The sequence below is a fragment of the Telopea speciosissima genome, chromosome 8 (assembly GCF_018873765.1).
Source record: "Telopea speciosissima isolate NSW1024214 ecotype Mountain lineage chromosome 8, Tspe_v1, whole genome shotgun sequence".
NCBI lineage: Eukaryota > Viridiplantae > Streptophyta > Magnoliopsida > Proteales > Proteaceae > Telopea > Telopea speciosissima.
This window is the reverse complement of record NC_057923.1, coordinates 63169205-63195840: the sequence shown is the minus strand read 5'-3', so window position 1 is coordinate 63195840 and position 26636 is coordinate 63169205. Positions and strand designations below refer to the sequence as shown.

At 40.2% G+C, this 26636-nt stretch overlaps 2 protein-coding genes across 2 annotated transcripts; both read left to right on the top strand.

Moving 5' to 3' along the window:
• Positions 1-18654, top strand: LOC122670928 (nitrogen regulatory protein P-II homolog). The gene is made up of 8 exons (XM_043867970.1): positions 1-200; positions 310-355; positions 571-598; positions 2187-2274; positions 4905-4972; positions 5140-5209; positions 18366-18401; positions 18519-18654. The coding sequence occupies exons 1-8, from the start codon at positions 11-13 to the stop codon at positions 18590-18592; spliced, it is 600 nt and encodes a 199-aa protein (XP_043723905.1). The 5' UTR covers positions 1-10; the 3' UTR covers positions 18593-18654.
• LOC122672559 (WAT1-related protein At1g09380-like) lies at positions 9977-26636 on the top strand. The gene is made up of 8 exons (XM_043870021.1): positions 9977-10001; positions 23365-23549; positions 24742-24804; positions 24897-25013; positions 25221-25470; positions 25994-26152; positions 26250-26401; positions 26477-26636. The coding sequence occupies exons 2-8, from the start codon at positions 23368-23370 to the stop codon at positions 26634-26636; spliced, it is 1083 nt and encodes a 360-aa protein (XP_043725956.1). The 5' UTR covers positions 9977-10001; positions 23365-23367.

Below are 26636 nucleotides of genomic sequence, written 5' to 3'. Positions count from 1 at the left end.
GCAATCAAGCATGGCTGTAATGGCGAGATCGGGCTCCCTCAGCCCTCTGAGCTCTCATCTCAGAGAATCTCCTCTTATCAATCCGAGGCTGGTGCGTCCCGAACTGAAAATTTCCCAAGTTCCATTAAGCAGCGTGAGGACAAAGAACGCGAGATACTCTCCTACTATTTCCCCTGTAATAAGAGCTCAGAGCTCCCCAGGTACCTTTTTTTTTTCTCAGTTGTCGCAGTTACCCTTATGGGTTTTCATTTTGTTTGTGAAATTTGATATGGGCATAGTTCTGATGCTTCTCTGATGGGTTGCTCGTAGATTTTACACCTGAAGCAAAGTTCTACAAGATTGAAGCTATTCTGAGGTGACTGTATAAGCTTATTTATGTTTTCACCTTCCCCTCTCCCCCATATTTTCTGTTAATTAGAGATGGGCTACGTGTCCTTATTACGGCAAATGAAGTTCCCCCCCCCCCCCCTGGAAGCATGGCTAACTTGGGTTATTCTAGTGGAACATCTCATGTCCATTAACTAGTTTTGTTTTCCTTCCTTTTCTGCTGATGAATTTGGGACAACTCAGATCGTGGCGCATTCCGCAAGTTTCCTCGGTAAGAACAGAGGCATCCTTGATTGTGTAGTCATTGAATTATATGTGAGCGTTTCTATTTTTCCCTGATAATCTCATGAGCTTAAAATATTTGAAAGACATGCGACCAGAGCTAACTATAACATAATTCAACTAAAATATCACGTTATCTAAGGCAGGGGAGAAAGGATAACAGGAGGAGAAGTTACAGAAATCAGTTTGGAATACAAAAAGTCTGTAAATTGAGTCATGGATTCATGAGTTCATGAAGTAAGTTTTCTGAACTAATGTTTTGGGGTGTTAGATGTAACAAGGTTTGGTGCCATTGTCATCATAACCACGGCACCACCTAGCCGTGTGGCAATGAGTGGCAGCCACATGATGGAGGATCCCACACACATCTCACAGGTCAAGTTTCAGCCAGAAGAAGTAGCGCAAGTGCCTTAAAGTGAGTTAAGTGAACAGAAATTGAAATCCCACTAAATTCCGTCCCAATGAAATGACATTATTGTATTTTTTTTGAAACTTTACACACTTATAACTGTTTACCATGCTTGTTTTCGTCTGAAATTTGACATGTGAGATGGGTGGGGTTGTTTCTCACATGGACCCACCCTCATCTATCCATGTTGACCACATGGCAAGGGAGTGTGAGTTGGTGATGATGAAGGAACATCTCCAATCCTTGTCATGTTTAGTTTCTCCTTGGAAGTTTGGTAATTGCATTGTATGAGATATGGAAAAAAGGGATATTAGTGATTCAATGCAGATACCGGACAACTGCTTACTTCGCATCTGAGAAAGTCAGGTAGGGAGGAGTCCTCGTCACAAAAGTGCATTTAAAGCGCCAATGGTGCATTGTACTATCATTTGGAGCAAAGATATGTGGTGGAGATGATTCTTAGCAAGATCAAGAAGCCCACTAAAATGCACTAACCACGTGTAACTCTCTAACTCTTGATCTAAATGTTCAGCCAACTGACTAGTAAATTTCATAGAGAAATCTATTAAGGGTTGTGGCATCCTTTGGTATTTAAGAGTGTCATTTAATTTTGTTGATTTTGAAATCTCCGCAATGATGACATCTTAGAAGAATGAATTCATAATGTCATTATTTCAAAACATCTGGTTTCACTTCCAAGATTGCTGAGTCCAGGTGTTAATTTTTTTTCTTATGGCCCTGTTTAGTTAGAGATGAAGTGAAACAAATTTTTTTTATTAGTGCAGTGCAGTAAAAAAAGGAAAAAAAGAAAGTTATTGATGGAGCATTTGGTTCGAAGTAAAGTGGGAAAAAAGGGTTGTTCATTATATTTCACTCTTGGTTATTTTCACTCAATTTCTATGCACAAGGAGCCTAAAACATTAATTAATCATTCTTCTCTACAAATAATATACGATTCCCCTACTGTCCATGTATTCAAAAGTTAAAGAATCTGTAATCAAAATTGGAACTCCATAACAGAGAACTGCTTTGTATCTCTGTAATAACTGATGAAGGAAAAGGAAAGAAAAACATATAGCTGAATGTGATATTTAATGGTTTGAATGGTTGTCTGATTTCTTTTTGATTTAAAAGGATGCTTAAATTGTTTTCTCTTCGAAAATTGTAGGCTCTATTGAAGATGGGTATACGTGGTGTTACAGTTTCTGATGTTCGGGGATTTGGGGCTCAGGGTGGGTCAACGGAAAGGCATGCTGGTGAGTCCTGATCTTTTGGGTGAATTGATGATTCCATTTCTTTTAGATGGGCAGGCCAAATTTAAACATACCTCATTTTGTCGGCTGCTCCAGTTGGGAATTTCATTCTAATGAGTTAAATTCCCTTTTTGTTGTTTTTTTTTTTTGAGTAAATTATTCAGAACTCCCCTGACCTTTTTGACAATTCACGGAACCTCCCCTGCATTTCTGACAATTACTTAGACCTCTCCTACTTTTCAAACTTGGCTTCACTTAACCCCAGTCTGTTGGAATTTTAACGCTAGTTAACGGAAATTTGAAAAACCTAAGAAACCTGAAATTATACCTATTTTCCCTTTAGGAAGTTACCCTATTGCCCTTACACCCTTTCCCTTTCTTCTTCGTGCAAACTCTCCTGCTCTCACCCCTCTGCAACCCCGATCCAGTCGCTCCATCGCTGCAAAATTTGCAACAAGACATTCCTAACGGGTCAGGCCCTTGGAGGCTACCAGAGGTGTCATTGGATGAACACAGCCGAAGCAGAGTCAATCTACAAATGGTTTGAGGAATCGGAATCGAATTGGATGAATCACCCCATACCGTTCTGACAAATTTTGCAACCCTTTTCTGAATCACCATGGTTTAACTTTTCATCTTTATTTTTGACATTGTTTCCTTCTTTGAATCACTAAAATTGCAGAAAATCAATGAAATTTCTCTGGTAACAAAATCCCCAAGTTTATTAAATAAAAAATTCCTACATTTGCTTCTTCCTGATTCAAATTTCTAGGATTTCAACAGATTCCCATAGTTGCAGGGGTTAGAACTAAGGTCTAAGCATGGAAGATTATAGAACTCCAATACTGAGAACTTGATTACTAGAAAAGAAAAATTGATAATTTGAGAACCTCAGCTGAATCTGGAAGGAGTAAAAAATGTAACGGACTAGCAATGCAATTTCTTTGAGAAGACCCGTAGTTTTGGGAATGATTGAAGATGTCCAAAAGAACCCTCACCTTCCTATATGGTGAATTGGTGATGGCCACTCTCTAGTTTTGCATATTTCATAAGCAATTAATGTGATGATTTTTGAACTATGATTTTTTCTGTGCCAAGAGGCTGAAATGCCAAAGCAATATTAATGGTGGCTCTCTGATCTGTAGAGGGGTGAGGGCGGGTGAGGTTGCTGAAAAAAAAAAAAAGAGAAGAAAAATAAGAGGAGAGTGGGGGTGCGGCCTGTATGGATGGGTTGCAGAGGGGTGGGGGCAGGTGGGTTTGCAGGAGGAAGATGAAGAAGAAGAAAGGGAAAGGTTTAAGGGCATTTTGATCACAGCAGGTTTTTTACTAACACCGTTAATGGATTGGGGCTAAGTGAAACCAAGTTTGAAAAGTAGGGGAGGTTTGAGTAATTGTCAGAATGCAGGGGAGGTTCTCTGAATTGTCAGAAAGATCAGGGGAGGTTAGAGTAATTTACTTTTTTTTTTTTCATCAAATGCTATAATTTTCAATTTCATCAATAAATTTGAACTGGATTTGTACTCTTTCCTTTCTGTAGTTATTTTTTTGTTCCCCTCCTATTGCTTTTTGGTTGTCCATAAGTACAGAAAAAGTTGCAGCCTATGCAATTAAAGTACATGCATATGGATAATATTGGGGCTTGCAATAATCTGTTCAGAATTTGGACTGAGTGAGGTAATCATTTGATAATATTTTTGCTTTATCATTGTCAAAGGAGATTTATTAAAGAATTTTATTCTAGTTTGGAAATAGCTGGATTTGCCCCCAACTTTGTTGTTGTTTTAGACTAGCAGTCGTGGAATAACGCTAAAGCTATGTGGATATGCAGAAGACCTAGTGCAATATCCAAACTGGTTTTAGTAATTGGAAACAGTTGATCTTTCTTCTTCAATGCTATTTTTTAGTGTTTTATTATTAGGATAAGAAGTGGAAGGGTATTAAAAGTAGGAGTTGATGAATCTTTGGTTATTTGACTTGATATTCGTATGGTCCTAGAGGTCACCTGGTGGGGAGATATAGACAACATAATTTTTTATATGGCAACTTAGGTGATGACATGGTGTACTCCATTCTATGGCACATCATCTTCTTCTCATCTGGTTAGTCCGAGGCCAATGTCATTTTGAACCTTGCAAAAGAAAGTCCTCTTTTCTAGCGTGTTTTGTCACCAGGAATTTGAAACCTCAGTAACTGCTGTTACAAGGTGAAGAGGAGAATTTTAATACATGGTGGGTAATGTAGCGAAGATACACAGGGGCCACTGAACAAGTGGCTAATCCATGTTACCATCAGCTGTTGGAGGGTTTGGATTGGCCACGTCGTCCAAAAGATTTAAACAATCCACCTTCAAAAACCTTTACCCTATTTTAACTGGTTTTTATTTTCTAAGACAAACTTTATTCAGGAAATCTCACAGTTTTGCCCATTTTTACCTCTCCCCCCAGAGGGAAAAATGGCCTTCCTCCCTTGGATCAATAATTGGTTTTTCTTGGCATTCTTGCTCCTTTTTTTTTCTTTCTTTGATACATACGAGATTTGAAATTAGTGCACCACCGGGGTCCGTAACGTGTTGGTTTAGTTGCCTATGCTATCTTTATTTATTTTTAATCTAATTCTCAACTGTAACCCTGTAGGTTCTGAATTTTACGAAGACAATTTTGTAACTAAAGTAAAAATGGAAGTTGTGGTTAGCAAAGAGCAGGTATGATGACATCATATAGTCATATTTCAAGCTTCATTATGACTAGAAAATAGTTTGGATTCTCTACTTGTATGTTACCATGTGAAGTCTAGTGGCTTTCTTTCTATTAGTTATTCCCTCATCTAATCTTATGTTGTAACTTGTAACTTCATGTGATTTCATCTTAGGTTGAAGAAGTAATTGACAAGATAATTGAGGAGGCAAGAACTGGAGAAATTGGGGATGGCAAGATATTTTGTAAGAATGTAACTTATTTTTGTGAATAACTATGTTTGAGTACTAGATATTGGAACTTCCCAGTTGTAGACAGGCCACAATCCTATGATGCTCACTTTATGTTGGCATTCTTTTGCATCTAGCTTGATGCTTTGACCTTGTATTTTCTCCCCCCCTTTTTCTCTCCTTTTTTTTTATTTTTCTATTATGCCCCTTGAACTAAACTTTTTGGAGATATCATGGGGATTTATTAGTTATTGCCTTTTCCTTGCGACCTTTTTTATGATTTAATATATTTAATTTTTAACTATCACACAACTTCCCCATGTTATATTTTCTTGCTGTGGATTTCCACCCAGGGACCCTAGTTCTTCAGGAGATGTAAGTGTGATAATTTTTCTTGGGGAGAGCCATGCCGGCAGTGTGGGGGAATCTCCCATGCCATACAAATCACGACATGGGAAATGGTTTCATTAACAGGGGCCTCACATTGTCAGGGAGGAGAGAGAGTGTCAGTGTGAACCCATATGCTCAGGATGTGAGAAGGCATGGGAAAGCATTCCACATTGTTAGGGAGGAGAGAGACTGTCAGTGTTGAGCCCTCATGCTCAGGATGTGTGAAGGCATGGGAAAACATCCCACATTGTTAGGGAGGAGAGAGAGTGTCAGTGTTGAGCCCTCATGCTCAAGATGCGAGAAGGCATGGGAAAGCATCCCACATTGTTAGGTTGGAGAGAGAGTGTCAATGTTGAGCCTTCATGCTCAAGATGTAAGAAGGCATGGGAAAGCATCCCACATTGTTAGAGAGGAGAGAAAGAATCAGTGCTGGGCCCTCGTGCTCAGGATGTGAGAAGGCTTGGGATAGCATCCCACATTGTTGGCGTGGAGACTTTTGCCCTTTTTTTTAAGTGGTGTAAGTTTTACAAAGGAATCCTTTGTGACATTAGTGTAGACTTTGGGAAATTCAATTGGAAGTTCAACTTTCTGGGAATGTTAGAAACTTTCAAAATAAAGATTAGGAAACTTATTGATGCAATAGACAGATACATGCTGAAAAATTAAAGGAAGAAAGGGCTAAGATAAGGAAACTTATTGATGCAATAGACCGATACATGCTGAAAAATTAGAGGAAGAAAGGGCTTGCAGCAGCTTGAAAACCAGGGCCATTCCTAACCCTGCGATTCTTGATTTGGACCAGTTTTCTGGTCCAAAACTTGGTCTGAGATTTCACAATCTGGTTCCTTGTAGAACCTTCTATTGCCTTTATTTCCCTGTTTGTATGTTGCTTGTTAAGGCTGGAATAGCTGCTATAAATTCCATTCCCGTTTTGTTTCTATTTTCATGAATTTATATTATCAAAGTTCTATTGTAATAGATTTCTCCTTTGGCCTGTGCATGGAGAAGTTTCCTAATCCTTTAATTTCCCAATTCTATAAATAAAGGGAAGGGGCTACACAAACGCACGATTTTTGAGATTCAACAAAGCTTCTGCTTTTTAGTTCTGTGAGATTCAGAGCCTTGCTCAGCTGTGGGACACGGTGGAAGCCCTGGTCGATTCCAGGTTACAGTGCTGGTGGGATTCCTGATTATATCAATCTTCTTTTCTCTTCTTCTAGCCCTATTGATTCACGTAAATTTCTGCACTTTTCTTCTTCCCTGTGGCCAGTAAGTTTGCACTTTCTTAATCTGTTTTGGCTTTGCATGTTATAGTATTCTGCTGGATAGCTTTCTGTTTGATCTTCTTCAGTCACTGTTCTGTTTCCTTCAGTTAGTATATCCTGGTTCTAGTTGGTTCGGTTTTCAAATTTCAAAACTATACTTCTGCCTATCGATATCTGAAACCCGGTTTCTGTTTTGGAATCTGAAAGTCCAGTTTCCTGGAACTGTAGTGTTACTTGATTTCTGATTCTGTTTGCTGAGCAACTACAGTTTCTGTTTTCCATCAGTTTCTAAAATCTTGTTTCTAATTCTGATTTCTGAACCTACTTTCTATTTCTGTCTTCCGTTTCTAATTTCAGATTCAGTTCCTAATCTCTTCTATCTAAATCTGGTAGCTACTATTTTGGTAGTTACTAATTCTGGATATGGTATCTATTTTGGGTTCCACTTTCCTAGTTCAAGAAGGTTTCTCATATCTTTGAATCTGACTGTTGTACTCCTTTCGAAATTTGCTGGTTTGTTCTCCATACCTCTATGGCTCTACCAGAATTTGGTCCATATCTGAACTGCCTTTTGGTGGTGGGAAATGCCCAATGCCGCAGAGAATTGGACCGATATCCTCTTGCATGCTAAATGTACCATACAAAAGTTTTTTTTTTTTTTTTTTGGGGGGGGGGGGGGGGGGGGAAGAAATGGGTTACTTGAGAACTGCAAGTGTAGTTCCTCCACGTGATCTTAGCTCTTCTACACTCAAGCAATCCAAGGAACTCGTACGCGGCCTTTTGCGTTTGTTGGGAAAACACATTGACACTCTCACCTTCAGGGTTTCCAAAACCCTAAGTTTCACTAACCAGAGAGGAGGAGGAGGAGGAGAGAGAGAGAATTCATGGCAGGGGAGAGTGGGAATGGCCAAATCATAACCTCCCTCTCCCCTTCCTTCTTATATAACTTTGGATACCCACTTAGAATGGGTTTCCTTGTTGGTGTGTCCTTGGGATTCTCAAACCCATATTGTGTCTATATAGAGGTGGTTCCCTTCAATGACAAGTGTCCTTGTCAATTCCTTCAATGACAAGCATCCTTGTTTGCTACAAAAGAGGGAAGAGGTAGAATCCCATTGGGTATCTTACCTAATCCAAATATCTTATAATATCCATTAATCTAATTTATTGTTATTAACTTATTATAATGATGTACATTAAATATGTTAATACCATTAACTCCCCAAAATAGTAGATATTTGCAAATTAATCCGATTAATTGCATATTAGTCCTTCAATTAAACAATATCAGCATGCAATTTTGTTACTGCCAAACTGATGCAGGACATCATTGTACTGCTGGCCCAGCCCAAGGTCTAGCCCTTGCGTGCTCTTTGGAAGTGGGGTCCACATGGCAACAACTTCAACAAATTCTGTTATGTAGTTCAAAGAGTCTTTTCATATTTCCTAGGTTTATTTAAGAGTCCTTTCATGTTTCTAGGTAGAAGTCTAATATCGCGGCTATCTCGTGCGTAACGAGTTTAGTCCCACATCGCTCTGTGGTGTCAGCCCTCTGGCCATATAATGGATCCTAGACCTTCCCCTGTTAGACCGGTTTTACGGGTGTGCTGGCGCGGTCCATATCTAGTATCAAAGCCATGTTTAGCTAAGCTTTTCATTGTGTCTTATTCCCTGAGCTCTGCTCTTTGTGTATATTTTTGATATGGTGTGAACTGCTCCTCTTCCAAGCCGAGTATGCTCTGCAGTTGCCGCTTTTGGCGGATCCTCTGCATCAGAAAGGTTTGATAGCAGGTGGTGTCCAAGTAATGTCTCAGTACTCAGGCAGATAACAGTTCCTTGAGCAAGGTGTGGGTTGCAGGCAGTGACCGCTATAAATCTCGGCACGCTCGGATTACTTTCAGCCTGAGTATTGGTATATTCTTGTTTCTACCACCACGATAACTGTTCCGGCAGCTATCCCATATCTGAATCTATACAATGGGCATCTCTTGTGGATAAGATACTCCCTCTCTATAAGAATTATGGCTCTCCAACCTCCTTCGTCTAGTGTCTCTCTCCCTAGCTCACATGCAACAAAGGTCGACTACCTCTATGAACTCAGCTACACTCCTGCTGAGCAGCAAATCCACCCGGCGAACTTCCCAATCATCAACCCTTATGATGTTTTTCCTAAGGCCTCAACCTCCGTTTCTAAAAGATTTCGGACTATCCTTTCTCCTAAGAAGACCCCTGTTCTGAAGGAATATGTCCAGGCACCTCCATTGTCACAGAACCAGATCACTGCCAGCGGCAAAGGACAGTACTTCCCAGTTGAGATCAGCCCAGATCTCATCCGCCAATGGATCGCCCTAGGTTACACCCACCTTCATCTTGGTGCTGTAAAGATCACGGCCACTTTTCATGGACGGAAAGGATTACCCATAGCCATGCGACTCAACCTCCTTGACACCCGGTTCAGAAGTTTCCCACATGCTACGATCACTGATGTCCAGACCACCTTGAACGATGGCACTGTCTTCTACACAGTGTACCCCAACTATAATGTTTCTCTCCAAGATCCTAATCTTCCAGATGCCTGGCAATTTCTCGTTCAACTCACTGGTGCCCCTCAGAAAGAATCAGCCATAGCAGCGACTCTCCATTACCAAATCTGCTACAGACTCCAGAATCACGCCATGAATCTTAACACTTGTTTTTCCAGCAACGATTCAGCGTTATTTGTCCAGATCGGAGAAGACCGGATCCCTACAGTTACTCATGTACCCCGTCAGATTAGTCGTGCTGAGCTGATCAAGCTGATCCCTGAGTCATGGATCACTGCATATGAGTCTACTCATAATACCCCTGCTGCTACCCCTCCCATCACTGCCACAAACCCAATCTACAAGAATTTGGATGATGGCAGAACCATGGTGACCTACCCAAGGCCAGCTGATTTCTGCACGGCTGTTCCTATCTACCCTCAAGATCTCCCTGAAAGGTTACCTCATGTCCCTATCGAGGCATTTGACAGCTCTGGTGCACCAATCTACCAGTTCTCCGGACCAACTGGCCACACATGGTTCGATGTCTGTACTTGCTCTGACTGCAACCATACAGACGATGAGCTTGATTTTCCCCGACCAGCAAAGGCCAAGAAGAAGAAAAAGAAAGGCCCTGACCCTCTCTGGCAAAGATATCAAGCTGGTTGTCCTAATGTCGGACCTCTAGGTGAAGATCGAGGCCGTTACCAGATTGTCGAATATGGCTCCAGCAAACCCTGTTCCTTAGGGTGCTGCTCACCAGCTTCTCCAGAGCCTCCTTTTCAGGCACTGGCTCCGCCTGCATGCAAGCCAGATCTACCTCCGGCACCACCGCCTCCTCCTCCATCACCGCCACTTATGCTTTGGTAGCAACAAGTCCAACAGCAGCCAATCCCCTGCTTCATGGCTACTGGTTTAGAAGGCATCAGTAGGAACTTTCCTACTACTGCAGATTATGAAGATGCAGACAGACGTCGCCATCGGTGGAAAACAACTCCGCCGAATGTTGTTGACAACCTTGGATAGATGCCAGTCAATTCTTCTGTTGAAGCCCAGCTTAATTGGCAAGCAGAAAATGCCTTGGTCCAAAACCAATACTTGCAAAAGTTGGTCTCATACCAAGAGCATCATACCCTTGCACTTCAACAAAATGAAATTGACGTGAGATACCTCAAGACAAGGATTGAAACTCTTCATCAAGAATTGCTGCACATTGCTACCACAGTAAAAGACATCGCTTACGCGTCTGCTCTTATCTCTGTACGAGAAAAAGAGAAAAGGCAGCTTGAAGATCAGTTGAGATATGCCCAGGCACCAATACCTCCACAACCACCAAGTCCACCCTCCTATAGCTACCCCTTTTTCACTGAAGCGTTTGCAACCCCTCATCCTTCCCCAGATATCCCTCACACTTTTCCCATTGCAATGTTCAAAGAACTCCAGGAACAACAGAGAAACCTTGCTTCTCACAAAAACAAAAACCCGAAACCAAAGAGGTTCCAGCTATCCCAGCCACCTATTGTTTCTCTGCCACCATCCTATCTCACCCCCTCACAGCCTACCTTTCAGACCATCCCTGGTTACACCCCACTAGGCCCCCCGCCATTTGTTCCATGGGTTCCTCCTTTGACCCTTCCTCCTACCACTAAACCTTCTACCCCCAAAACAGCCTATGCCATACTTCCTTCTGCCCAAAACCCAAATACCTTGAGCACTTACCTTACCCAACTTACCATCCAGGATCCCATCCCTGTCCTCACTCTCACCAAGGATAACTTCTCAGATACCTCAAGCTCGTATGAATCCTATGATGAGCCTCCTCCACCAATCTTTCAAACCCGGATCGGCACTCAAGACCCTGGTAACACTGGAGCCAATACAGGAGTCACTGAGCCTATCGTGGATAGTGAAAGTGACCATGGATCAGTTCATGCTGATGCACAGCAGCGGCCACCACCGCAACAACCTCCTCCGGCCACTCACCCATTTGCAAATCAGGATCTAAAGCAGCTATTCACTTTTGACGGCATTCCTTTTCACAAATGGCCTGATAAGATCTCCGAATTTCATGCTTGGTTGACGGCAGAACTGCTTCACGAAGGGACTATAGATGCAAGTGTTATTACAAAGTTCCTTGCTCGGACTCATGGCACTCTTCGTGAATGGTTTATGGCCCTCGGAGGATATAGGCAACTTCAATGGACTCAAGTCCCGATTGATGTTTTCATAGCCCAACTCTATAATGAAATGATCGGTCCCATTGAAAACAGTAGAATCAAAGCCCGGGAGGAATACTTCCAAATGAAGTGTTGCTCCTTCCAAAAGGCCGATCTTGCCAAATACTACACCAGGATGCTTGACAGATTCTACATCCTTGGCGGCCTTGATGATCCTAATATGAAGTAGGTGTTCCTTAACTCTTTCCCTGAACCATTAGGAAAAGATGCTTTGAAATCTCTGCAGCATCTAGGACTCCGCCTGGACCAAGCCCCTATTGGTCGGCTTTATCAAGAAATTTTGGGTGCTCTCCAGAAATTGTGTGATTAGCAACAATTCTTCAAACAATGGGAGAAAACTACCCATAAGATCACCGATGCTTGCAATACATCCTATCTCAAGATCAAGTGCAAGGAGAACAACTGCACGTGTCCCCCAAAGAAGAAATCTCATTTCTCCAAGTACAACACTCAACCTCATACTGCCAGCAAGCACCACTCCAAGCACCGAAATTTCAAGAAACGCCAGCACCGTTCTTCTTCTCAGAAGTACAAGTATTTTAAGCGGAAGAAGTTCCGTGGCAAAACTTCTACCAAATGCTATGCTTGTGGAAAAACTGGACATTTTGCAAAAGATTGTCCTGATCAGAAGAAGGCCAAGCTCATGCACATGCTGACTCAGTTCTCTATACAGGATGACAAGGATGCGGACATAGAATCCCTGTATTCTATTGATGATGAGTTCTCCCCGGATCTGTTATTCGCTGTAGAAAACTATGATGATGATTCCGATTCCCGTTCTGATACTGAGTCCGATGGATTTGACCCCATCTACCCAATCATCCCTAGAGATCCCCCATTCTCATCCCCTTTCTACACCCATGTTACCCGTTACCAAAACCCCACTTCCTCAGGCTCCTTTGTACATCTCAGCCACTACTTGGGATCGCCCGATCAAGGTTATAGGTTATTTTGACACAGGTTGTTCAATGACCATCCTTGCTCCCCATGTTCTCCCCTCTTACTATTGGAAACCCCATAAGCAGTATTTCACTGCTGCTGATGGAAAGACCTTCTCGGTTGACCTTATCTCCAACGGCCCTGTCCATTTTAAGATTTTTCCAACCCTTACCCTCAGCCATACAGTGTTAGGCTCCTCTCTCCCTGGTCGTGATGCTCTTATTGGATTCGACCTCCTTTGTCGTCTCCCCCATCTCCGATGGAGCATCCATGGTTTTAGCCATAAACAACACTTTCTCCCCTGGACAAATGTTAGAAATCTTTTACTAACAACTCCTCTTGCAGATATTAAGCAGCAGTTGCTCTCCCAGTGCAGTGCCAACTCTCATATTGAGTTCCTCACAAAGTGTGACCATCCATTATGGCAGAACCCACAGTTCTTCATTCGTCTTCCTTTCAAGAAAAATGAAGATGCCAATCCCACCAAGGCAAGTCATTCAGGAATGAAGCCTGATCATCTCGCATTAGCTCGTCAAGAAGTTGCACTTCTCCAAGCCCAGAATCTCATTGAGCACACCTCTTCCCCTTGGGCATGCGAAGCTTTCTATGTCAACAAGAGTGCTGAACAGACTCGTGGAAAACTCAGACTGGTTATCAATTACCAGAACCTCAACGCCTTTTTGGCCGATGACAAGTTTCCGTTACCCACTCATCCAGCAATTCTTCTCCAGCTATCCAAGGCAACCATCTTCAGCAAGTTTGACCTCAAGGCAGGATTTTGGCAGCTCGGAATCCATCGAGATGACCGTGCTAAGACAAGATTTTGCATTCCAGGATACCATTTCCAGTGGACAGTCATGCCGTTCGGTCTCAAGGTTGCACCATCTCTGTTTCAGAAAGCCATGCTCAGGATCTATGAATCCATCCAGTCTCAGGTGCTCATTTACATTGATAATATTCTTCTGTTCTCTGAGACAGAAGCGGCACACTACCAGCTTCTTCAACAGTTCCTCGACATCACCCTCCAGTTCGGCATCATGCTTTCCCCCAGCAAAATGGAAATTGCAGTCTCTAAGGTTGATTTCTTAGGAGTCACCATTGACAAAGGAAAGTTTAATGATGTAGATTCATCACCAAATAGGGCTTGTTTCATTGGGAATAAGTCTAGGGTTGAGTTACATACATGTTGGGCCTTTGATCCCATGGGTTTCTAATGTAATAGGCCACTTTTATGAGCCTAAAATATGGGTATATAGGTTGCATACGGGATTAGCCCAATACTTAGTTTATTTTTATGATTTTTAATTGAACCGGTTCAAATTGGTTGCATCCAATTGGTTCAATTTAAGTGATCATGTGACTTGGTTAAGTGGTCATGTGATGTAAGTTGGGCTGGATTAGGACTCTATAAGTCCAGCCATTGATAATAGTCTATTTTTTTTAGTATTTTAGTTTCCTAGTTGGTTTAAGTTACCTAATAGGTTAGGGATAAGGTTAGGCCATTCCTTTTTAGTGTCTAAGTCTATTTTTGAGTCTTCTATATAAGTTTGTAAGGGAGGCCAGCATTACATACGAATTTTGATTAATAAAACTCAGCTTTATGCTTGCTGCCTTTGCTCCATCGTGAATGTGCCTTGTGAGTAATATCAAGGTTGCCTTGTGTGTAATATCAAGGTGAAGGGATTGGTGGACTCCGATCGACTTCTTGCATCTTGTAGATCGGGAGGTCTTTTCTCCGTCTTCTAGTTCTTCAAAGCTGCTACCATTGAAGATTTAATCTTTCAAGTAAGTAGTTTATTAATTCAGCATTTAACCTTCTTCTTCTAATCCTCTAACCTAAGCTCCATCTACTCCTATTATCACCCCTTCCATTAATCCATAGATCCATTAGAACCCTAAAACCCTAAATCTAATTCTGCCCTAAATTGCAGAATTTTGTAACTCATCCAAACCCTAACTTCTTTATACCAAAATAACCCACTAGACCTGCCCATTAATACCCTATAAACCCCTTTCCCAATATCCAACCCAAACCTTAGGAATTGACCTAAATCCTAGTGCTGTCCATTCGAACCAACAACCCATATTGGAAAGTCTCTCCAATTTTCTGATGGTCCTCTCACAAAGCAACAATTGCAGCAATTCCTTGGCATTGTCAACTACATGACTGAGTTCCTACCAAGACAGATTCAGTACACCAGCTCTCTTCATCGACTTCTCAAGAAGGATCCTCCACCGTGGTCTCAAATTCATACCCAAGCTATTCAGTCTCTTAAAACTATGGCACAGTCACTACCCACCTTGCAGATACCATCTATTGGTCTCCTTATTCTCCAATCTGATGCAAGTGACACCCAATGGGGTGCAATCCTCATGGAAGAAGCCCCTGACAAGTCCAGAAAAGTTTGTGGATATCGCAGTGGACAATTCAAAGTCTCAGAACAGCACTACGCACGAGATAGCCGCGATGACATCACCCCGGGCTGCCCTGGCTCTGATACCAGATATGGACTGCGCCAGCACACCCGTAAAACCGGTCTAATAGGGGAAGGTATAGGATCCAATATATGGCCAGAGGGCTGACACCACAGAGCGATGTGGGACTAAACTCGTTACGCACGAGATAGCCGCGATGACATCACCCCGGGCCGCCCTGGCTCTGATACCAGATATGGACAGCGCCAGCACACCCGTAAAACCGGTCTAACAGGGGAAGGTATAGGATCCAATATATGGCCAGAGGGCTGACACCACGGAGTATATCTCCTAGTTTTTAGTACTTGTCTTTTTGAATTCCAAGGCATGATTATGAGCCTTTTCTTATTCCTAGGACTAGTAGTTATTCTTTTCATATTTCCTAGGTTTATTTAAGAGTCCTTTCATGTTCTAGATAGAAGTCTAATAGTCCCTAGTTATATCTTTGTTGTGGAATTCCTAATTATCATTTATTGTCTTTGATGTAATTAAGGTGGGCTTTTAGCCTCCCTCTCCCTATATAAAGAGAAACCATGGGAGCCTCTCTTGGCAACTATGAATTAAAAATAAGAAAAACTCTCTTTGAGAACTCTTTTGCTTGTGAGAGTGGGATCAAGGTGGGACTCCTTTGATCGTGACCTCGGTGGGACTCCGACAGTTGGGCAACTAGTGGGACTTTAGGCAGCCACCTATATATCTTCATCTACAACTATCATCATCCTCATCATCTCCATCATCCATTCCCTGCAGCCACCCTCCATCAACCTCCATCATACCTACCCATAACCCACTCAAACCAGATTCAGATAAGAACCCTCTTCCAGATTCAATCTTAGCTTGCTTAATTACCCCCTCGGGTTTGCATCACAAATTCCAATCCATCAGACTTGCTAGTACAGAGATTTGGTCTCAGTGATTGTACCAAAACATTTTTCAAATTGTTTAATAAAATAACATTATTAATCCACTAGCAGTTTTGTAAAGTGTTTACAATTTTTTTTGAAAACTTATATTATTTATTAATAATGTTTGTAAACACTTTACAAAACTGCTAGCGGATCCGGATTTTCATCCAGTCATACATAGACATTCTCTCTCTCCTCAATATTCCCTAGTAGGATAGTGGATTCCGTGTTGAGCGTCTCACTTGTTCACGATCAAGCACCATTGGTCCAATACACCAATATATAGTCAAGGAGACATCAACCATTGGCACGCCAAAATCCATGATGTGTAACCGCAACGACAAGGATCTCTTAGGTCAAGGGACCAATTGAATTTTACAAACAAGAATCTTGTTTCTCATCAACTAGCAGTGACACATGCAAAACTCTCGTGTGATCCAGTTCAATGCATACACCGTATGTGCACTCACACTTGCATCTTGGAATTTCCATTCCTCAGAGTACATAGTGTAACGACCATATAAATAGAATGTCCGGTCGTATCCTTAATTGTGAACAATTTTAAGTGAAAATCTAAGGACAGCCATAGCCCCCCAATAATTGTGCTTAATAAATGAATTTAACATTAAATATAAAAAATCCGGGTTTAATGGACATACTTCCAACATCTTGGACCTCCAAAACTTAGTGGAATTCTGATAACAGATCACAGATTTATTTAGAAGTCATTTTACTACTAGGAAAACTAATAACAGAACTTGAATAGCAATACCAATCAGAATTCTCAAGAAGCAGCAACAGATATTTAGAGAATAGGGTATCAGAAACTCATTAAAGTTTATGCAAACAGATTTCAGAAATTCAGACTAGAAAGATTAGAAGCAATAAACAAACAGAATTATGTCTTGTGTGTCGAGTAGAAGGGAGGAAATAGGAAACAAAAGATTCAGGAAGAAAGAAAAGATTGAGAAGAATGTGATGAACAGCAGTAGGAGATATCACCTGATTGTAGAAAGACCAAACAAGAAGAAGAATAGTAAAAGAAAGCATTAGGCCAGAAGAAGAGCCTTCACCCACGTTTGCAGAGCTCAACAGCTCAAAAACTCTCAAAATAAACTTAATTATATTATTCAAATCATATTCAATTGATTGGGGTTATACACATATTTATACTCTTTTTACCCATATATATAATCTTTTAATTTTCCTAAACTGGCTCATAAAAGGACTCCTAGTCACTCTCTTATACTTAAAGTTAATAGACTCAAAATAGAACTCTTAAAAGCTATTAAATATCCTAATCTAACTCAATAACTTTACTACTAATACTGTGTACTAACTTCACCCCCACTTTTTAATTAGGACCCAATACAGCAAATAACCCATAAACAAGTGATCTAGCAGTTTAAACTGCATCAATGAGCATTGAAGAGGCAAGGGTACACCTTTTGTGTTGCAGTTTTAAGATATATTTTGTGAAGATGGTACCCAAGAGGCCAAGAATCCAAACAAGCATTAATTGAATAATGGACAAACCATTCCCAAAAAACCCAGCAAGAACTTTCCTTTCAGAATAGAATAGATTGAAAGATACCCTGACAACCTAAGAACTGCCATTTTTTCCTGCCAACTTAAAATAGCAAAGCATTAGGAAAGTATGTAGATTTTAAAACCTTAGTCCACAAAGAATTATGATTATTAGTTAATTACTAAGTTAAAATCAAAAGTTGAGGTTTATTCATCTACTCAGTTTTTCCAAAACCTAGTTCACCTCCATAATTTGGGTTTACAAATTTTCAGGCCATCTTTACATTCTCCATAGATTTTGTTCAAGATGCACCAGGTGTGAACTGTGTGATAATTGATTCAATACCAAATTTTCTGAGCTTCTCCATGGCCAACTCTGACAACCATACACATGTAAAGAAAAGAAAATGAAACCAATTAACAAATGGCAAGGCATTGCTGCTTTTAAAAAAAAAAAAACCTTTCCTTCTGAAATCATAGCCTTGAAGGCTCTCCAGATGTCTGAATCCCTCATATATGTGCATCCTGTGCATCTGCTGTGAAATCAATCTTCTGGCTCAGAACATGCTCAGGTTTGGTTGTACCAGCTTATCTATCACTGAAAACTTTAGTCATTTGATTGGCCAAAGTTGTTCTCATAGAGATGTTTATAAGCAAATTTTTTTACTTACCTTTCTCTTCTGTTCATTCATAGATTATAGACCATCTGCAGGAACCCATCAATGCATGCTCAGGCCTTTCTATGTTTAAATGAATAATTATGGCCTGATATAGATGTAGGAAACTAATTATTATCGTGTCATAATCTCTCCTTATAAATTGACATTGTTACTGAAGTTTATTCTTTATGTCTTCAAATAGTTAGGAATTAATGGGTCAAAATTTTTATGAGTTTTTCATCATGTGTGCAGTGATGCCCATTTCAGATATAATAAGAGTTCGCACAGGTATGTTTTCTTCCATCTTGAGGGGAAGTTATCCATTTAGTAGTTATTTTTATATATTCCAATCTGGCATTGTTCTTATTCCGTATTTGCTTAAAGTATTATCTCACTGAAATTCAGGTCAGCGTGGTGAAGAGGCAGAGAGGATGACTGGTGGGCGTTCTGAAATGATCTCTTCCATGACAAGTAATTGAGATGCGAGTCTGTGACTTCAGTTTTGTAAGACTAACATCTAATCCACTCCTGATGATCAACTCTAAATCCTATAGTTCTCGGAGTGAAAGTATTCTGTGCTGTATCTTTAAATCTCAACTACTTCGTTATAAATAAATGTATGGCAAAGCTGTCTAAAAAATAAAAGAAAAATTAAAACCCTTCTATTTTCTTCCCCAATTACTATATATGTAGAAAACATGTATTTGACCTTAATCGGAATGTTAATCACTTTACATATTCTCCTTCTGAATGGAATCAAGCTCTGGTAATCTATTTGCTAGAGCTTTATTTAGTCATGTTGTTCCTAAACTCGGGGGGTGGGGTGTTTGGGTTCTGTAGCCAGACTGCGGTGTTGAATAAGAGTGGAATGTCAGAAAGGTAACTGTATGAATCAATCAGGAAAATATATTTATCATTGTTATGTATACCTATGTTAAATGATTCCAGCAATTGGGTGCAGTAATTACGACGGCGAACTAACTACTGATGAAAACTCCCATAAAAGAGAAAAATAGTTGTAAAATTATAATTAGGGGGGGGGGGGAGGGGGAGGAGTTGGGGAATTTAGGAAAGTGAGTCAGAAGGATTTGTGGGGTTAGGGTGGAGGGCAGACACTTTGTTGTAAAGAAAAGGATTAGTTTATCTTATTTCTTTCTCAGGAGAGAGTGTGAGATGTTTCTTGTTGGAAAAGAGGGGGGGGGAGGTGTTAAGAGAGAATTTCCAAAATTTGTACCTAGCATTATATTATTAGATGGAGTCACTTTTGATTATATAGAGGCTTAAGGCTCCGTTTGTTTCCCATCAAGAACCACGTAAAAGAGAAAATTTGAAGTTTTTTCTTAAACTAATTCTACCTGAATGTTTTCCTTTCTTATGTTTTTTACCTGGAAACAGAAAGAGTCAAGATAACAATGGTAGGATGAAACTGTGAAATATAAACCATAATATTGTAAGAGGATTTAGAAGGATTTCTTATTTGGTTTGTGTCGGTGACTCTTCCATGTAATTCCCTATTTGTTTCATGTTCAGCAGATCAAGACCCACCATGAGGCCCTGATGAGTCCTGCCAGAATGATTGGCTGAGTGGAAATTAGCACAGCGACAAACAACCATCTCTTAATCTGTAGTATGTTTTAGAATTCAACAATCGTAAAAAATATCGGTGGGCGGCCTGCCTTTAGAATCCAAGAATGGAAAAAGATTTGTGTTTGGCTTGCTCACATTTCATGATGTGGACGACATACCTAGTTGTATCACATTGAAAGATGATATGGCAATTTGATCATGAAATCTCGAACGGTATGGATATGTAAGATTTTAATTCAATCATTTATCCTCCCATGTATGTCCATGCACTCCTTTGTGGTGAATGAATTCTTTTGGTAGTACTAATTTGCCGAGGCATTTTCTGTCTAAGCTGAAACTTTGGTGTGCCATCCATATAATGGAATATGGATGGGTTAAGAACATATCCTTGGTCCATCCAATAGATATAACAAGAAACAGCATTTGCTGAACCAAGCTGATTTTGGACAGAGAAAACTATTTCTTGGTTACCAGCATGAGTACTATGTCATGATCTTGTGTGAGAGCTCGGGGTGGCAATGGGTCGGGTCAGGTCGTGTTCGGCTTGGTTTGGGTCTAAAGCACCCAACCTCAACATGACCCAAAATTAATTGGGTCATTCAACCTTGACATGAACAGGACCTCCCGTCCCCTCCCCATCAGAAGGATGAAGTCTAACCTGAATAACCCAAAATTAATTGGGTCATCAGCCTTGACATGAACAGGACCTCCCCTCCCCCATCAGAAGGATAAAGTTTTCCTCCACCTATAGAGGATGGTTCACCCATCTAAGGTCATTGCTTAGCATCTAGGGTTTGCTTGTCGTGATTACTTCATGGTTGGTGTTGGTTTAACACCAATGACAAACTATCCTCACCCTTAGTTGAGCCATTAGAGGAAAAATCTTCGGCCTGAATTGACGCATACTAATCCAATTGATTTTACTAATTTTTGAAAATTTGTTATTTATATTTAAGGGAGAAAGAACGTTACTTGGTTGCCTGTGGCACGCAATCCCTCTGTCCAGACACAAGGCTGCGTAAAATGACCATCACACCCCTCAGGGATATCCTTCTTTCCATGGGGTATGTCGATCATTTTGCACGACCCTGTGTCTAGGCACAGGGATTGGGTGCTGCACGCGACCAGGTAGTGTTATCTTTCCCTATTTTCAATAGGGAATGGGGGAAAAGGAAGCTGACATCTCAAGGGCAGATTTGAATCTATTTCTATATATGTTTTTTAATTCTATCAATTCAGCAGGATTCTTAAAATTACAATTTTAGCAGAATTTTGTTTAGATGCACTATTGCCTCTCCAATTCATCTCCTCTCCTTTGGTTGACGATAAAAACCTCTTTCCCCCATGAGCTTGCTTTCTTGTGTGCCTTAGAATTGGAGGTCAATTCTCAATTTTGACCTAAGTTAAGAAGGGATTTTCTTATTAATATCCCTTAAGGTGTCAAATACTTTGTAACCTTATTTTTTTATCTTAATATAATACATTTTTTTTTTCAATGAAGCTCTTGCTATTTTACAATTATACCTGAAAAAATGTGCAAGATAAGGAATAACTTTCGATAATGATTTCAAATTATTTTGGAAAACTATTTTTTACTTTTAATTTAAAGAGCTTTTAAAAATAAGACCAAGAGACAATTAAAAGAAATTGGCAAGATCTAAATACACCTATAAAGGTGCAATTTAGATAGTCCCAAGAAGAAATGGTCTTGAGAATTGGAGCCAAACATTGTATTCTACTTCATGGCTAAAGTTGAGAATTAATTGAAACCAAACATGCACTAAGATATTATGATGGAACGTGTTTTTTCTATATTGTATGGACTTTGGATGCCCTTAAATTATTTGAGGGTTTCTTGTTTCAACGACGAGCAATATCTAATTATCTATATTTCTTCCGTGCTAGTCTCGTCGAAGCTTTAAATAACTAAACCCAAACTCATCATCCACCACAACCACCACCTTCTAGGATAGGAGCGCGCGTTAGCCCAACCTAGGTTAGGGGTTTTCTTCGCAAGCGATCAAAAAGCAAGCCGCGCTCAAGCACCCTTAGACGCCACCACCACCACCTCCACTTCCACCTCCTCAAGCCTATGATTCAATTGAGGTCCACTTCTTGTCACTGTCAAGTCAGCTAACCCCATATCATATTAAGCTTAATACTAAATGCGAAATCCCAAATATATATGGGTGTGTGTGTAAAATTGAATTCTCAATTTTTTATACAAATATAGAATAGATGATAATGGGTAGTTTAGAGAGGGAAAAAAAATCCTCTGCATTGCACTGATCTGGCGGTGCATTGCAGTGCGGGCTTGGTAGCTTAACACGTGGATCGGTGCGACATCCAACGAAGTGCCAAGCTTGAGAAGAAAAATAGAAAGAAAAAAAAGGGTCAATGGATCTTGCACAGTTGGAAGACCATGTTGAGCTCTCAAACCTACACTGCAATGCACCGCCAGATCGATGCACTACAGAGAATTTTAATCCGAGGGACCCAGATTCAATTGGGTTCTCAATTCTCAACTGTAGATCTTTCAAAATATGCAAAACTTAGCAATGCAACTCAACACTTACAGGAAAGGTCATCAATGCTAACTTCTATTTGCAGAGAATCTGAAACAATGAAACTATTAAATGTAAAGTAAGGGAAACCATTTAAAATGAGTCAGAATTGCATAAATGCTACCTGGTCTAGACTCTCTGAAATTAATTAATGTAGTTTGAAAGGTCATTTAATTCATTAATAGTACACATCTAGACCCATACAGATCATCATCGTCAAGTGATTAATCAAGTAAGTTTCATGTTTTACTTGATTCGTCGACCTTGGCGTGAATATTGGAACCTATAAAAGGGTACCCCGTAACATAAGAGTACGTTACAGTCTTACACTATCACTAACAAATTTTTTCCGAGAAAACAGAAAAAAATATGAGTGGGTTTGGTGGGATATCACACTCATGACAACAACAGCAAAAAGAGAGAGAGAAGAATGTGGCAGCAAGGTTCAAAATTCAAGTATCGGTCTCTGGGATCGGTCATGGGCTCATGGTTGATACCGATTTCGATCAATAAAAAATAACCGGGTTTTATTAAATCAGTCAAAAATATTAAAAATCAAAACAAATTGATCGAAAATTCAAAAAAATGATAAATATTGGATCATATCTGCCGATCCAACCGAATTATCTGATCCAATAAAATCTGGACGGATCAATCTAATCTCGGGATCAACCTTGACCGAGATCGATCCGATCCGATCCGATACAAGATTACGAACCAAGGTTGAGAGAGAGAGAGAAAGAGGAGTGATGGCAGAAGGCTTGAAGGTCTTCATGCGGAAGGCGGAAGCCCAGGTGGTGAAAGAAATCTGACGGTTTCATAGAAAAGCTTCGAAAAGCGATATGGAAATATTGGAACTTTCTGTTACTTCAACCATGCTTTAATTGTTCTACTTGCACGTCACCTCTAACCCCCCCCCCCCCTCCCTATTCCTCTCTCTCTTTCTATAACAGCTCTAGCAATAAGCACCAGCTTCCCTGCAGCATAAGCTTCGCCTATATATCATTCTTTGGTCCCCTCTGTACTTCTATGTAACTACAGCTTCTTCTCTCTCTCTCTCTCTCTCTTTGACTTTTGAGGAGAAGACCACAATAAAGAAGAAGATGGGGAGAGAGTTGATATATTTACCCTGTTTGGCCATGATAGTGGTTCAGTTTGGTTTTGCAGGAATGAATCTGATATCAAAGCTTGCCTTTGACGGTGGCATGAACCCTTTTGTCCTTGTTGCTTATCGACAGATTTTCGGAGCTCTTATCATATCACCATTCGCTTATTTCTTGGAGAGGTACGAATCTTCTAATATATATTTTCTCTCTTTTCTTATTAATCTTAGGGGCGCTGTTCTCTATGCCGCAACGAAGGTTGCGACCAAGCACATGGAGTGGGTGTAATGACCATCCTACCTTTCTGAGTGGCAGACCCATGTGTCTGGGCACAGCCTACGCTGCGGCACAGAGAACATTCTCCTTTAATATTATTAGACCGATCTATATATATCATTTTCATTCTTTAATACATTCCCAACTCTTGCTCTTTCTTCCTCTACTACAACTACTGTACAAGTACAAAGATCAAAAGAAGAAGAAAAGAATCAATATTTCATGAACAACCTCTCTAGGCTTCGATCTCTTTCTAACATTTTGCAGGTTTTATGGGTCAGAGAAATTCAACTTCCACTGCCATCAAATTACATGGCAGAAAAAGGTATCTAAGGGTGTTTATGTAAATAGATTTTGAGTGAAATATCACTCTATATTTACTTCTCCTACCCATGAAGTTGATAAGGTGAGGTGATCACCATTTTCCAATGCCTCCAGAAATTTCTTTCACCTCAATGAGCCTTCTTAAATGATGGTCATGGAAAACTGAATCAGTTTTTATTAGTGTTGGTAAACATGCTCATACATGAACTTGAGCTTACCTCAATTTGAAAACAGTCAATCAGTCATGATTCTCCGCATATCCCGCATGGTAGGAGCCTTGTGCACTAAGTACGTCTTTCTGTAAAGTAAAGTATTCTGGACGATCCTTATTCCGATATATCACGTTTCAACCCCAAAGGAACTTGTCAAGTGGCATGAATAGAACACTAAAAATTATGGACCACCAATACGGGTATGTGGATCACCGAGGGGATAATACATGGACTCACACGGAAGGGTATCCAAATACAAGGTAGAGTAAATGATTGAATTTAAGGAATTGAGTAAAGCCCAACTCAGCCCAGCTTGTTATGGGCCCAGAGGAACAAAGCAAAGTAGCACCCCAACGTTATAGCAAATTTTTTTTTTTTTTTTGGGGGAGTGGGGGTTTAAACCCAAAGTTATAGCAATTGATGTGAGCCCTTCTGTTCTAGAAAAGAATAATTTTTTATGTTTGGTTGCTAGGAAAACACAAATATATCCTTATAAAATGAAATATATTTTACAAGATATGCAAATATTTCCCTTCACTTACTTTGCATGTTTATTACATAGGGAAACCAGACCAAGGATCACCTTTCAAATTCTTTGTCAGATTTTCCTAAGCTCCATATTTGGGTGAGTTCCATTTTCCTAATGTTTATTTCAACTCTATTCTTATGGATTGGACTATATAGTCTGTGTGTGTGTGTGTGTGTGTGTGTGTGCAGGGCGACCCTGAACCAGTTCCTTTATTTTCTTGGACTCAAATATTCTACACCAACAATCACATGTGCATTGAACAATTTGGTACCAGCAATCACCTTCATCATAGCCATCCCCTTTGGGTAATTCTATTCTTCTTTTACTTGTCTAATATTTTTTGAGTTTCTTCATAAATTTCTCAATTGAGGTGTTGTGAAATCAGTGATCTAAGAATCGGGATCCGATCCTGATCGATCCAGCCCAATTTGGTATCGGTCAGGGACTGATTCGAATCCCAATTCCATGCTTTTAAACCTCGTTGTGTAATATTGGATGTCATGGTTTTGAAGATTGGAGAAAATGGAGATGAAGAGAAGATCAGGGCAGGCTAAGGTATTGGGAACAATATTATGTGTTGGTGGTGCCATGTTTATGTCATTTTACAAAGGAAAGCTTATCCCTATGGTGGAATCAAGCATCCATTGGAAATATGCTGAGAAGATGCATCAGAGTGATTCTAGCAGTGAATCCAACTTGTTCTTGGGGCCCTTGCTTGTAGTTGCAAGCTGCATTGCTTGGTCACTATGGTTTATAATCCAAGTAAGGATGATTTCAACCATCTTCTTCATTTCTTTTACTTAATACACTATATTATTCAAATTGTAGCACTTAGGGTTGTCAAATTCCATCCCAAACCGGTCAGACCGACAGAAAAATCGAACCAAACGCTTACCGGTTCTGCTTCAATTTGGGTTTTTTTTTTTTAAATATAAAAACGATAGAAAAAACCAACTGGACTGACCGAAACTGAACCAAACCCAACAAAAAACCCAAAACATCGACGAGAAACAGTTTTTTTTTGGGTGTGTTTGTGTGTATCCATTAGTTGTTATAAAAACCTCAAAACCGAATCGGACTAAATCAAAAGCGACCAAAAAACCGATTCAACCTGACCGAAACTGGACCAAACTGACAGATTGACACCCTAGTAGCAGTTGATTTGCTTGGCCTTTATGTCACACACACACACAACAACAACAACAACAACAACAACAACAAGAGATTGCTGACCATGGTTTCTCTCCTAATCCTTCTGGGTTTTCTCTTGTGGAATAAATTTTAGGCTAAAGTGAGCAAGGGATTCGCGGCTCCATACTCAAGCACAGCATTAATGTCTTTCATGGCAAGCATTCAGTGTGGAGTCATTGCAGTATGTGTGGAACACAGTATCTCTGGATGGTCTTTAAAATCCAATGTTAGACTTATTGCAGCTTTATACTGTGTAAGCTTAACACATAACCTGAAGCTATCACCTCTGTTTTAATTTTCTTATTTCTCCTATATCAATTCCATTCTCAGATTTTCTTGATCATCTTCAGGGAGGCATGGGATCTGGAATTGCTATTTGCCTCATGTCATGGTGTATAGAAAAGAGAGGTCCTCTCTATGTTTCCATGTTCAGCCCTCTATTGCTTGTCATTGTTGGCATAATGGGTTGGGCAATACTGAGCGAGAAATTATATTTGGGAAGGTTTGTTCATCTTTACCTGTTTCTTCTTAGTTCCTTGTGATTAGACATTTGAACTCACAGTTTTGTTGTTTCCAGTGCTTTAGGGTCTGTACTGATAGTTGTGGGACTCTATTCTGTTCTATGGGGGAAGGAGAAAGAGATGGATCAGATAAACAGAGAAAATGAGTTGGGATTAGGAGATCAGACTGAAGAGAAAGAAGATGTGGAATTACCCAGGTATTCCAATGCCAGATAG

What these genes read in the sequence shown, in the direction of transcription:
- LOC122670928 (XM_043867970.1), top strand. Translation starts at nt 11, where the DNA reads ATGGCTGTAATGGCGAGATCGGGCTCCCTCAGCCCTCTGAGCTCTCAT. An exon ending in AAGATTGAAGCTATTCTGAG is followed by an intron (nt 356 to 570) that starts GTGACTGTATAA and finishes GGGACAACTCAG; the next exon opens with ATCGTGGCGCATTCCGCAAG. An exon ending in GCATTCCGCAAGTTTCCTCG is followed by an intron (nt 599 to 2,186) that starts GTAAGAACAGAG and finishes CGAAAATTGTAG; the next exon opens with GCTCTATTGAAGATGGGTAT.
- LOC122672559 (XM_043870021.1), top strand. Translation starts at nt 23,368, where the DNA reads ATGGGGAGAGAGTTGATATATTTACCCTGTTTGGCCATGATAGTGGTT. An exon ending in ATCATAGCCATCCCCTTTGG is followed by an intron (nt 25,014 to 25,220) that starts GTAATTCTATTC and finishes ATGGTTTTGAAG; the next exon opens with ATTGGAGAAAATGGAGATGA. An exon ending in GAGAAATTATATTTGGGAAG is followed by an intron (nt 26,402 to 26,476) that starts GTTTGTTCATCT and finishes TGTTGTTTCCAG; the next exon opens with TGCTTTAGGGTCTGTACTGA.